The sequence below is a fragment of the Aegilops tauschii genome, chromosome 4 (genome assembly GCF_002575655.3).
Source record: "Aegilops tauschii subsp. strangulata cultivar AL8/78 chromosome 4, Aet v6.0, whole genome shotgun sequence".
Classification (NCBI taxonomy): Eukaryota; Viridiplantae; Streptophyta; class Magnoliopsida; order Poales; family Poaceae; genus Aegilops; species Aegilops tauschii.
In genome coordinates, this window is record NC_053038.3 from 495,725,025 (window position 1) to 495,736,468 (window position 11,444).

The following is an 11,444-nucleotide window of genomic DNA, read 5'->3' on the forward strand; positions in this document are numbered from 1 at the left end:
CTCATTTATTTGCTTTATGTTTTGATTTTGTGAACAGTTCGCTGCATCGTTTGCGACCATACTTCATGTATGATTGCACATCCATCTTCGGGCATGTATTACACGGGCAACACTCGACCTGGTTTCCCAGTACACCGCAAGTGGGGAGATGATCTACGTGGAATGCTGGAGTTAGATTTTATATATTTTGATCGAAGAAATAGTGAATCTGCAAAGACCCTATTGAAGGATCGGAGTTTCCTTTCGTCCCATAGGAAGCCGATAGCTAGAGCCAGTGTCAAACTTGATGATCCTGTTGATGCAGTCTCGCAAACACCCAACAGACAGTGAACTTGACAAGCCATGCTGAAGGCACTGGGTTCTCTGCACTAATCGATGCAGGTAAATTATTTGAACACCGTCGGTTGTTTATATACCAGGATGAATCCCGCCTGCTAAATTGATACCTGATACTGTTAGTTGTGAGAACACCGTACCAAATGAATTCTCGATTTGTGAGGCAAGAGACAGCCCATGAAGCAAGACGTTGTTGAAACAGAAAGATGAAAAATCTGCTCCTGCTGGTTGGTACAGGCACTCTGTTTATGTGACCTACTTGAGGCTTGCAACAACTTCTTTGTTATGTTATCACGCAACTATTGTTCTTACTTTCTACTATGAGTTTATGGATGAGATGAAGGAGTGCTCTTGTGAGGGCTAGCAGGCCCTTCTTTCTTTCAGATGAATTGAACAAGTTCACGGCAACTCTCTGTATCAAGTGCTTATGCTAATTCGTCAAATTTGACATTTTTACTGTTGCAAAAAATGACCCGAGGAGCAAAATTCTGACTAGTAGTTGTATGACAAATTGAAGTTACGAGATCATGCACAAAAAAGAAACGGCTTAAAAGGCTCGTGCCACAGTTTCAATTCCAAAAGACTAGGTTCGGTACTGCCCAGCCAGACCAGGAACCATCGCCGCTGAATCAGACAACTTCATCCCCTAGTAAAAAGCTTGAAGATAAGATCATGATAGGGTCTTTTTATTGTCGCCGTCGAGACAACATGCAATTAGTGGACAAACATTAGTAGGGGTGGGTTATGATGGCCTTACAGCAAAGGTCGCGGTACATCAACAAAGCCGTTTGATTGGTATCATACCATTGAAGCTGTTTACTCTTGTATCTTGTAACATTTTATTGCAATTGCCCAATCTAATGAGTACAATTCATTTCCAGATGCAAACCTTACGCATATCATTGCTTTATTCAGGCAGCTAGTGCCACTCATTCTCTAGAAGAATAGTCAAAACGAAAAGCTCGACAAACCGGCCATCGGAATTCAAGTTACAACAGCAACAACAATCACATCGATCGACAAATTGATATGCTATCATGAGTTTTTTTTTTTCAAGATATATATACCAGCTAGAGTGGGCGTCTTCAGTATCAAAGGAAGCATACCAAGATCAACACCATGTGGAAGGAGATAGCAGATATCCTCCACATGGACCCTGCGAACGCCGACCTCAAAGATCCTGCTTCTGCAATACCAACAAGAAGAGGTCAGAGACACGTCTCATCGCCGACTCAGGTCGATAAACTCGGCCGCTCGGGCCTGGAGAGGGTCTGCAAGTTTAAGAGGCTACACTTACTCTCGCAAGCTGGTGCTGTCTGGTTTTTGAAAAGAGTGGTCTGTATGCTGAGTGAAGAGCTGTTGGAATAACCACTGTAAGCGCACATCTTGAAGTCGCAACCGGCACCACTTGTCTGCCCAAGATTGAGCCCTTCGCTGCACGGCGGCACTGCTGGGCATCCCTTTTTTCCTTGCACTGCGGTGCAATTTAGCCTGGTGGTCGCCACATGGGAAAAAGATGGTTAATCTCCTGGTTACTGCTTGAGAAACAGCTCAAGAGATGTGGAAGCAAGGGAGCTAAGTTGTGTACTGGAAGGTGTTTGAACTGCAGCGGCACTGGATGCAGTCCTGCGCGGTGAGCGTGTAGGTGCCGTTCGGGAGGCGCAGATCATGATCATCCGAGGTGTTGCTGATTGATGAGCTGCAAACTGAGTATACAAAAATTCGACGAGCAGTTAGTACCAGATTCAGAATACCGCGGCTTTTTCTTATGAACCATAATGGATACTAGTCAAAAGAATCCATCAATAATCTTCAAAAATGCGTGGGCACTGAGCAGTCCAGTCAGAGTCAACTTTGTGGATTAGTCGTATGTTCATAGTTTGAGACCGAAAAGTCAGACAGTTTGCCCGGAGACAGCAACAGCTAACAACCAATTAAACAAGTCCAAGTAGGGCATCAATCAATTGAAGCTTCAAAGCTTATTTTCTTCAACAAATTTCACACCACAGATGCATTTTTTTTCTGGACAATTAAACGGTTGCAATTTATTAGCATTATGCCCTGGCACACAGGATGGGCATATAGCGACGTCTCTAAAAGCTTCCAAGTTCAGAGTGGAGGCATGAGGTCTCAATCTCTCTGAACAACTGAAACATGTGCATCAACCTCATCTTGTCCAGCTCACCTAGCCATCACTGAATATTTCGAATAAAGCTCCACACAAGGGGACCATAGCTTAAGTTGATTGAAGAGGCCTAGAAGGCACTTAACCTATTATATTTGTATAAATGAAATCACTGAATCCAAGCAATATAGTACTACAACAATAATTCATCCGAAGTGCACTCTGGCTTATCATTTTTAATCAGAAGCAACACTTAACATTGGGAAAACTAAGGGTCTCTTTGATTCAAAGGATTTTCATAGGATCTTTGAAGGATTAGAATCCTTAGGAATTTTTCCTACGTTGATCGTTTGATTCGTAGGATTGAATCCTGTAGGATTTTTTCCTAAGGATTCATTTGTACTACATTTTACAGGAATTCTAACATCCACTCCAACCTCTTGGAAGAAATCCTTTGTTTTTCCCGTGACACAATCAAATAAACTCGAATCCTATAGGGATCCAATGGACATGTCATTCCAATCCTACATTTTCCCTATTCCTGTGTTTTTGCAATCCTATGAATCAAAGAGGCCCTAAACAAACAAGCATACTTAATTGTCAGTTTGCCCAGTCCCAGGTCACGCATGTGGCCGTCCATAATTAACTCACTAGTTTATCCTAACTTGCATTCTGGCAGACTGTCACCAGTCAACTGAAAAACTTCAACACGGACTTAGTGGCAGTACCTCATATTGCAAGAATAGTCCTAGTTACCCCTTTTAAACTAAAACAATTACTGAATTAGATGTATCAGTCGAAGCATATGTGCGACGTTAAGAAGAACACCGCACAAGCACTTCCCGGAGAAGATATCTGAATTGCATTTTCGATTAACAACTAGCATCCCGGCCGCAATAATTTATTTGAATTGCATTCCCGGTTATTTTTCAGCCAGAACTATAACAGCAAGTCAGTAACACCTAAGCTCCATAGGGAAAATTACTAAACAAAGCAACTGAACTAGAATTTCCCCCAATCCCAGGCTCCCAGCTGGCTCTGCATGTGGTTGACTATAATTAGTTTACCCTATTGTAATCCAGATAATTTGCACTCTTTGTTGGTACTACTAATCTACTGGCACGCATCAAGACAAATTGAAATCTGAGTTCAGAACTCACTTCTCTGTAAGAAATTCAGAACTCACAAGATTGCAAGAACAATTGCTGTTACATGTTTTCTCTTTCAATCAATAAACTGCATGCATTAGTTGAACTACTACTTGTATGTGCGACAAAACATTAATTTTAAGAGGAAACAGAGCACAGGTAAGTAATTTCATACGTACCAGGGAGCGGGACATCAAGAACCTGGTCCTTCTGCAGTGTCTTGGGGTCGGCGATCTTGTTGAGCTTGAGCAGCGTGTCCTCGGTGACGCCGAAGGTGGCGGCGATGCCGGAGGTGGTCTCCCCGCCGTCGACGATGTAGGCGAGGTGGAAGACGGCGGCGGCGCCGTCCACGGGGTCGCAGCTGCAGGGCAGCGGGATCCAGAGCTTCTGGCCGACGGTGATGAGGTTGACGTCGGCGATCTTGTTGGCGGTGGCGATCTCCTGGTAGGTGACGACGGCGTCGAAGGAGTCGCGGGCGATGGCGTACAGCCCGTCCTGCGGCTGCACGGTGTAGACGGGCGCGTGGTCCGACTGGCCGACGCCGTTGCCGGCGCAGAGGCAGCGGAAGGGGATGCGGACGGTCTGCTTGGCGGCGACGCGCTTCTTGGGCGAGGTGGCGACCGGGAGGCCGTTGGCGCCGAGGAGGCCGGCGAGGGTGGTGGTGTTGAAGCGGGCGAGGAGGTCCCCGTAGGTGGTGGCGTTGGGCACGCGGTAGCCGATGGCGGACTGGCAGGTGGTGCCCCGCGGCGCGCTGCAGGTGAAGTTGGTCGCCGTGGCCGTGGCGGCGAGGTGGAGGAGGACGAGGAGGACGGCGGCCGGCACGGCCAGCCGGGCGGGCGGCGACGGCAGCGGCATGGTGAGAGCGAGGGGGGAGTGGGAATGCGAGGCGTTTGACTGCGGCGTTGACGCGGGTGGAGGAGGATGAGATGGTGCTCGGCAGCTCTGCTCACCGGAGCGGAGGCCCGGCTTAAATGGTCGTATGTGTTGTGCGGGGCCCTGCCCCCATTTATTCGTTTTTGGCTCGAACTGGGAGATAATCCTCCGGCTTGCTTAGCCGACATGTGATCCCAGTGTGTGTGAAATAATGGGGATAAGATCGTAGGAGTAGATATGTAGGAGTACAGCTTAAACCTGTAAAATTCTTTCAAAATAAACCGCGAAAATCCATCATAATATACGATGATACACCATGCCGCTGTAAGTTTTTCTCGCAAAAAAAAAGTCCCCGTCTATTATTTTTTACGTTTATAAGAACACCTCTAAAATTTATTCGTTTTATAAAGTCTAATAATTTTGCAAGTTCCGGTGAATTCAGAAGGAAAAAAAACCCGTAAAACCAAAACCCCAATTCGGAGAAGGTGCCAATTCAGCTCAGTGAAAAACAAGACATGATATAGACGAGCCCGCATGTACATCTTGCACTACGTAATATTATCAGATGATTGCTCCGTTGAACAAGAAAAGATTGTTCTCTGGCGTTGCGTTCCACAGGGGCTGGCTGCGGCGACCGAAACGCGTGAGGTGTGACTAATAAGCGAAGAGGAGCTGGAATTCCACGCCCACAAGTCGCGTCACAAGGAAAATGATTAGAACTCTGCCGGCCAGAGCGCCACGCTAACCGTCTCGAGCAGAAAAACAGGGTCAACGTGGTGTGGACTTCCAAGTTTGAACGGCGGGCCGGCGGCCAAGACCATATCATACGGCTGGGTGAGACGGTTCCCAACGGCAACGCCCTGGAGTGAGCTCGACGTCTCCACGCCGGACGCCACTGCCGTCCACATCACCCAAAGCTACAGACAAAGCGCAGGCACCATTTTTCTACTACCTTTCTCCCTTCTCGCCGGGACAACGACGCTCCACCCTAATCCGGCCCCATGGTTACAGCAAATCCGACCACAAACAGATTTCAAGCACACGGCAAGATTTAACGGCGAGCGGGTCGATTATTTCGCCTAGTTTGTCTGTCTGCCAGAAAAGAAGTGTCTGCTAGAACCGACGGAATGCTAGTAGAACATGAAAGCCAAAAAATACACAGGAAAGAAAGGTCTAACCAATGAACCAATGAAAGCCAGATTGCGCTTGCTGCTCTTTTCTACAAAGAATGAATGATGGAGCCAAAACGGGGGTCCTGAACTCTACTCCTGCGGCGGGATGGATGCTACTCCATGGACGAAGGCGGCATGCCGGGCGGCTCCTCCGTGCGCGGGGGTGACGAGCTGAAGTCGATGGTCGGGAACACCCCGGGCGGCCTCTCCACCGGCTGTATCGACAGCAGCTGCGACGAGTCCCCGACGACGTCGGCCCACCCGTAGTGAGGGTCCGCCCTGGTATATGGTGAAACGCACAGGAATATGAGATCCAACCCGCTCAGGATGATTTTAGTTCTGGTCGTATCTGGAACTGTTCTGGAGCTGGCAATAAGCTTCAGGGGTTAAAAATCTTACTCGTAGTACGTCTCCTCGTCTACGACTAAATCCCAGCTCTCGCCGGTTGTGCTCTTCCCGTACTTGTGAACTTTCCTGAAACAGATGTACTTCACTGGTTATCCACTGATAGTATCATATATACTATAACGATTTCAGCACAGATCTTAATAACACCATAAATGACGGACAGCACATACCCATTGCCAAAGTGCTCTTCTCCCCAAGTCCTTGACCAGCCTGAAAGTTTCAAATCAGATAAGTAACTGACTACGAAGATTTCATAATATAAGTTATACTGCTAGCGCTATACATGTTGAGCATCCACTTTCTAAGAATGAGATTCTGCATATACTGCATGCAACTTACACAGAATGGTACTGTTTCATACTCCAGTTCACAGTATTAAAGGATCTCAGTCGTTGGTAATGTATGACCCAATCGCCACAAACTAGCTAGCTAGTGCTATTTCTGATGTGGACAGAACTTTTTGGACAGCAACAAAAGAAACTGCATATAAGTGCATGGGGCACTAATGTTGTTGAATGTGTGTTTTGAGTAGACAGCTAGTAGCATCTTAGCTAGTTGGACACGATGAGACGCAACATATGTGGCTACGAATGACATTTTTAGGAACTACTCCCTCCGTCCCAAAATATAAGATCATTTTTTACACTATCATAGTGCCACAAATGGTCTTACATTTTGGGATGGAGGGAGTAACTGGTGAATATTTAACAACTATCATGAAATATAATTTATTTAGCAAATAATAAAACTAATCGAAATTCGTGAAGAAGCTACAGGTTCGTTTTGGCCTAGCTACTTTGTGTAGAATGGGCTGTTTGTTTACGGTTGGGTTAGCCAATTTTCAGGACTGTACATAATGTTTTTCATCAATCAATGCAACAAGCACAATGCTTTGCATTTCGTGGAAGCTTGTACAAATCGGTTGGTACAGGAATGTTCAGGGAATATCTTTCTGTCACCATTAAGGTAGTGAGCCCAGCGCCAGCCTGTAGGTCAAAGGGAATCACAAAAGGCCATCATGCATGATTAGCAAAAACAAATAGGGTGGTGTTCCTGGTGTAGCTCTGTTCACAACAAACCTTTGTAATTTATTAAAGATATAGGTAAAAAATATAAGGCATATTGTTATGACCCCGTACCCAGGATATGTATGTCAATATTATTAAGTTAATGACTAGAATCTAGCACAGTACTCCCTCCGTCCCAAAATAAGTGTCTTGAGACACTTATTTTGGGACGGAGGGAGTACATTGTTACCAACAAAACGCGCATTGTGCATATATGTTATCAATGGTGGCGAAACTTACGGTCACCGCCAGGAGAAGCATGCCATGTCTCCCCTTGTCGTGAACCAATTCCGGCAAAGAATTTCTCTTCCCATTTATCTCCCCATCTGGTGCCTAAGTCTGTCTCTGCCCACTTATCTGTCCTGTAAGACCATCCATGGCATTGCAACAGTTGTCAATCTCCATTGGACAGGGCAAATTGCCAAATACAGTATGTATGGTAACCTAAGGCCCTATGGCTAAATCTACAGTGAGATACTCATAAACCACTGAATACATATAGTTGGATTACTCAGTAATACAGGTAGGAAGGTGCTTACAGAGTAAGAAAGTCGAAGCTCAAGAAGCTCACCATTTCAATACAGAGCCACGACCATCATAATGTTCACCCCACCTCTCCCACCAGGACTGCTCATTTAACCTTCCGTATTTATGCGCACCTTTTTCTGTCCAGCCCTTGGCATCATATTTTTCCCACCTTGGAGAAAAATTAACAGTTCAATTAAATAATCTGCAGCACACTTGTAACCAAACCTAAACAAAAACACGATGCAACTCTCACCACTTTTCATACCACCCAGCATTTTCTGTCCCTGACTTGGCTTGTTTCTCTGCGCTCTTCTCGAGTCTTGCAAGATTGCTGCGTTACACAATTTAAAGATTTAAACCATGATCTAGCCTTACGGGCTGCAAATTCATATTTTCTTATAATAGGGTTATTACTTATTTTCCATTTTCTTCACATAGATAGTACTGTAATCAATGCTACAAATACTATGCCAAAAGTGAGTACATATTACAGCGACAGGCCTTTGTCCACTAGCAGGTGCTATCCGAACTGAAGATTGGAAGTATAGTGGATAGGAAGAAAAACAGAGCTTGCGATTCTAGGAAGAATATCAGTGACATACTATGAGATATACCACATGGTCAGGAAATCATGATCCCATCTGTCTTTTGTGGATCTTATACACTTGGGACACATAAAAGAGAAATCTACCGATGACCTGTGTGCATGCTGTATTATCTTGTTGATGATATTTTAATGTAAAAAATGAGCATGTTGCTTGGTTTTATCACCATCTTAGGTTCTACGTCTGCATATATGCAAGTACATCTATGGAATTGGTAACATTTTTCAACATTAGCTTTCTATCATCAAGGAACAACAAGGAATGTTGCAGTTACAATTTTAGTCACATAGTTAGATATGGAATGGTTTCCTTTTATTCATTGAATGAGGAATGATATACTTATAACACTGAAATTGCAAGTAAACTAATTCACCTCCATTCGTCTTGGTGCAGAACTTCTTTCCACTTCTCCCACCAAGAATCACCGTCAGCATTCTTCCCAGATTTTTCCGCACCTAATGTGTTAGAATTGTATTGAGAGTTCAAGCCATAATGACAACAAATGTATAAAGGATCAAAATAAAGGCAATCAACATAGCTACATACAGCATTTCAAAAAAAATTATAGCTGCATACAGCAGTTTCTGTTTCAATACTTACTGGTTAGAGGCTACTACCCTATGTCCCTATCACATCAGTTAAATTATTACCCCCATTTAGAAATGGTGTGACAAATACTATGCATCATTCCTAATTTCGAAACAAAATTGTGTTACCAGAGCCTCCATTATAAAGAGTAATTGCGCACCTAGCTCTTTGTATCCAGTCCAATCACTTTTCTCCCACCACTGCCACATATAATAAATACATAGAGATTTGTTAGTTAAAAGATTAGTGTGCAACTGGGAATGATAATGAAATTCACAAGCTCCTAAGGACTAGTTAAATTTTTACAGATAGGAAAGAATGACTCGTTAGAGACGCTATTAAATGCATACTTGAGCTACAGCCTTTTGAAGCCCATACCTAACTTAAATGACATCTATTTCAAGCACAAATATAGACTTAGGCACTTAACAAAGGTAAGGGAAAGAAAAGGCATGACAATTCTTGATGCAAGAAATTGCACTATTCAGGTACTTCACTCGCAGATAGCATCAATTTCACAGACAGGGGCCAAGGCAGTCTCAGAATAGGTGGAAGTGTAAACAAGCCAAGGAGCGGCACAACAGATAACACTGGAGCATGTGAGATTGGAATCTTCAGCTCATAAATATCAGGTTTAGTTTTCTCAAAAACTGAAGTCGCAATTTTATAACTCAAAGGTTAAATGTGTGAGAAAATAAAAGAGCGATATGTAGAACACACATGCCTCAAGCCGCATACTTTTAAGTTGAAGGTATCAACTATTACAAATGAACCTCACTTGATAAAACTGTAGCTAAAACCAGAATGACAGAATATGATCAGTAAGAGTAAGTAAAGCAGTGAGAACATACAGTCTCTTTCCACTCAGTGGAACCATCATGAGTCTGTCCACCCATCCTAGCCCAGCGGCAACGGTACCCATTCTCACCAAGATCTTCGCCGCTCTCCCTGTACCAGGTGCTTCCATCTTCGTTGGTGCCAGACTCCTTGACCGCTTCATCCAGCAGGTTGATTCCCCACTCCTTCTCACTAGCAATGCCAGTGTCTATAAGGCAGGTGCCAAAGAAACACACGCATTTCCTTAGCACCGCGGAATAACTACACTTGGAACTACAAATGGGGGGTATTTCACTTTGGAGTACACGTCTGGGAATCATTTCACTTCAAGATTAAAAGTGTCAGCAAAGCAAACCCACCTCTCTTGGGCGGGGTGTCGCGGGACTGGGGAGCCGGCCCTCTCGGCGTGCACCGCGGATAGAAATCATTCTGCTTGGGCTGCCTTCTAGAACTATACTAGTGAACAAAAGAGAATCGTGTATCAGAGATTTCATCATCACTAAACAAATAGTATTCCGCAACAGCACAAACATACTGACTCTTATGAATATGAAGCTTCTGCCTACAGCATTGGCACGTTAATTAAACTGTATAAAAATGCACGCATGTTGGAATAAACAAAGAAAAGGAGCATGGTTGTTGCCAGGGGCGAATGTGAGGCCACCAGATATAACTAGCAAGCGCGTATCTATCTACCCGGAAAAGAAAATTAATAATCAATGTGCAGGAGGATAAATCCTAGATTCGCAGTGGCGAGTGGCCGCGCACGTACCGGGAGGAGGGGAATGTGAGTGAGGGCGTGACGGTGAGGCCGACGCGGCGGCGTCCCCGGGCAATGGGCTTGCTCCCGTCGACAGACGCGGCGGCAGACGCCTTGGCGGAGAGCAGCAGCCTCCGCGGCGGCGTGGGCTCCGGGCGGGCGTAGCAGCAGCAGCGGATCGCGCGCGCGGGGCCACGCGCGGGGCGCGGCCAGGGCCCCGCACCCAACTTCCCCGGCCGACTGGCGGCCAGATCGAAGGGCGGCGCCACGAGCCCCCTGGCGCACGCGGCCATCCTGTGACGCCGCGGGCGAGCGGGAGCCCAGGCGGCGGAACGGAGGCCGGGTGAGGCGCTCAGTGGCGGGAGCAGGGAGGCGGAGGGGCTTTATAGGGGCGCATCTCCCCGGCCGCCCACCAGAGAGAGCGACTGGCGGTGGCGGCTCGTGGATTCGGTCACGGGGATGGCGAGACGGGAAAGAGAAGTTTTTTATCGGGAGATCCTGGCGGAGTGAGATGTCATCATGGAGTAGTGTGCGTGCGTGTGTGTGGTGCGGATGTGGAGGTATATGCGGCTGGAGGGAGACGAAGGAGGCACGCGGGTCGGTCCCGCTCGTCGGCGTCCGTCAGATCGGCAGCGAGCGGCAGGCAGCTGCGGTTCCGGTGCGCGATGCGGTGTTCTCGGGCCGGGCGGGCGGGCGGGCGGGCAACCTACGCAGACACGCTGCGTGGCGATCGCGGAGTCGCGGGTGGGTGGTGCCGTGTGCGTGCACTCGTGACTATAGTCGACGAACGAAATGGTCCGTCCATACCATACTCATGTGGATGCCATGTGAGTTGAGTTTGGCCGTTGCAAAAGAGGACGAGTTCGGCCATGTATGCTGGTGCTATGTGTCATACGAAGAAACGGTGAGAAACGTACTGTACAATCTTGTGTCCTGTAGAAACGCCAAACAGGAAATGACACCGACAAGGCATGCTCAGATGTACGTACATTAGAGC

At 46.4% G+C, this 11,444-nt stretch overlaps 1 protein-coding gene across 1 annotated transcript; it reads right to left on the reverse strand.

Moving 5' to 3' along the window:
* Nucleotides 1-1,151: 1,151 nt before the first annotated feature.
* LOC109759583 (protein EARLY STARVATION 1, chloroplastic) lies at nucleotides 1,152-10,931 on the reverse strand. The gene is given in 17 exon segments (XM_073497136.1): nucleotides 1,152-1,522; nucleotides 1,634-1,827; nucleotides 1,925-2,042; nucleotides 3,789-4,212; nucleotides 5,229-5,399; nucleotides 5,849-5,933; nucleotides 6,054-6,128; nucleotides 6,233-6,272; nucleotides 7,370-7,491; nucleotides 7,701-7,826; nucleotides 7,911-7,988; nucleotides 8,636-8,717; nucleotides 9,011-9,050; nucleotides 9,702-9,895; nucleotides 10,047-10,143; nucleotides 10,460-10,653; nucleotides 10,656-10,931. Coding segments are annotated over 17 exon segments (2,220 nt in total). The 5' UTR covers nucleotides 10,741-10,931; the 3' UTR covers nucleotides 1,152-1,427.
* Between the last annotated feature and the right edge of the window lie 513 nt (nucleotides 10,932-11,444).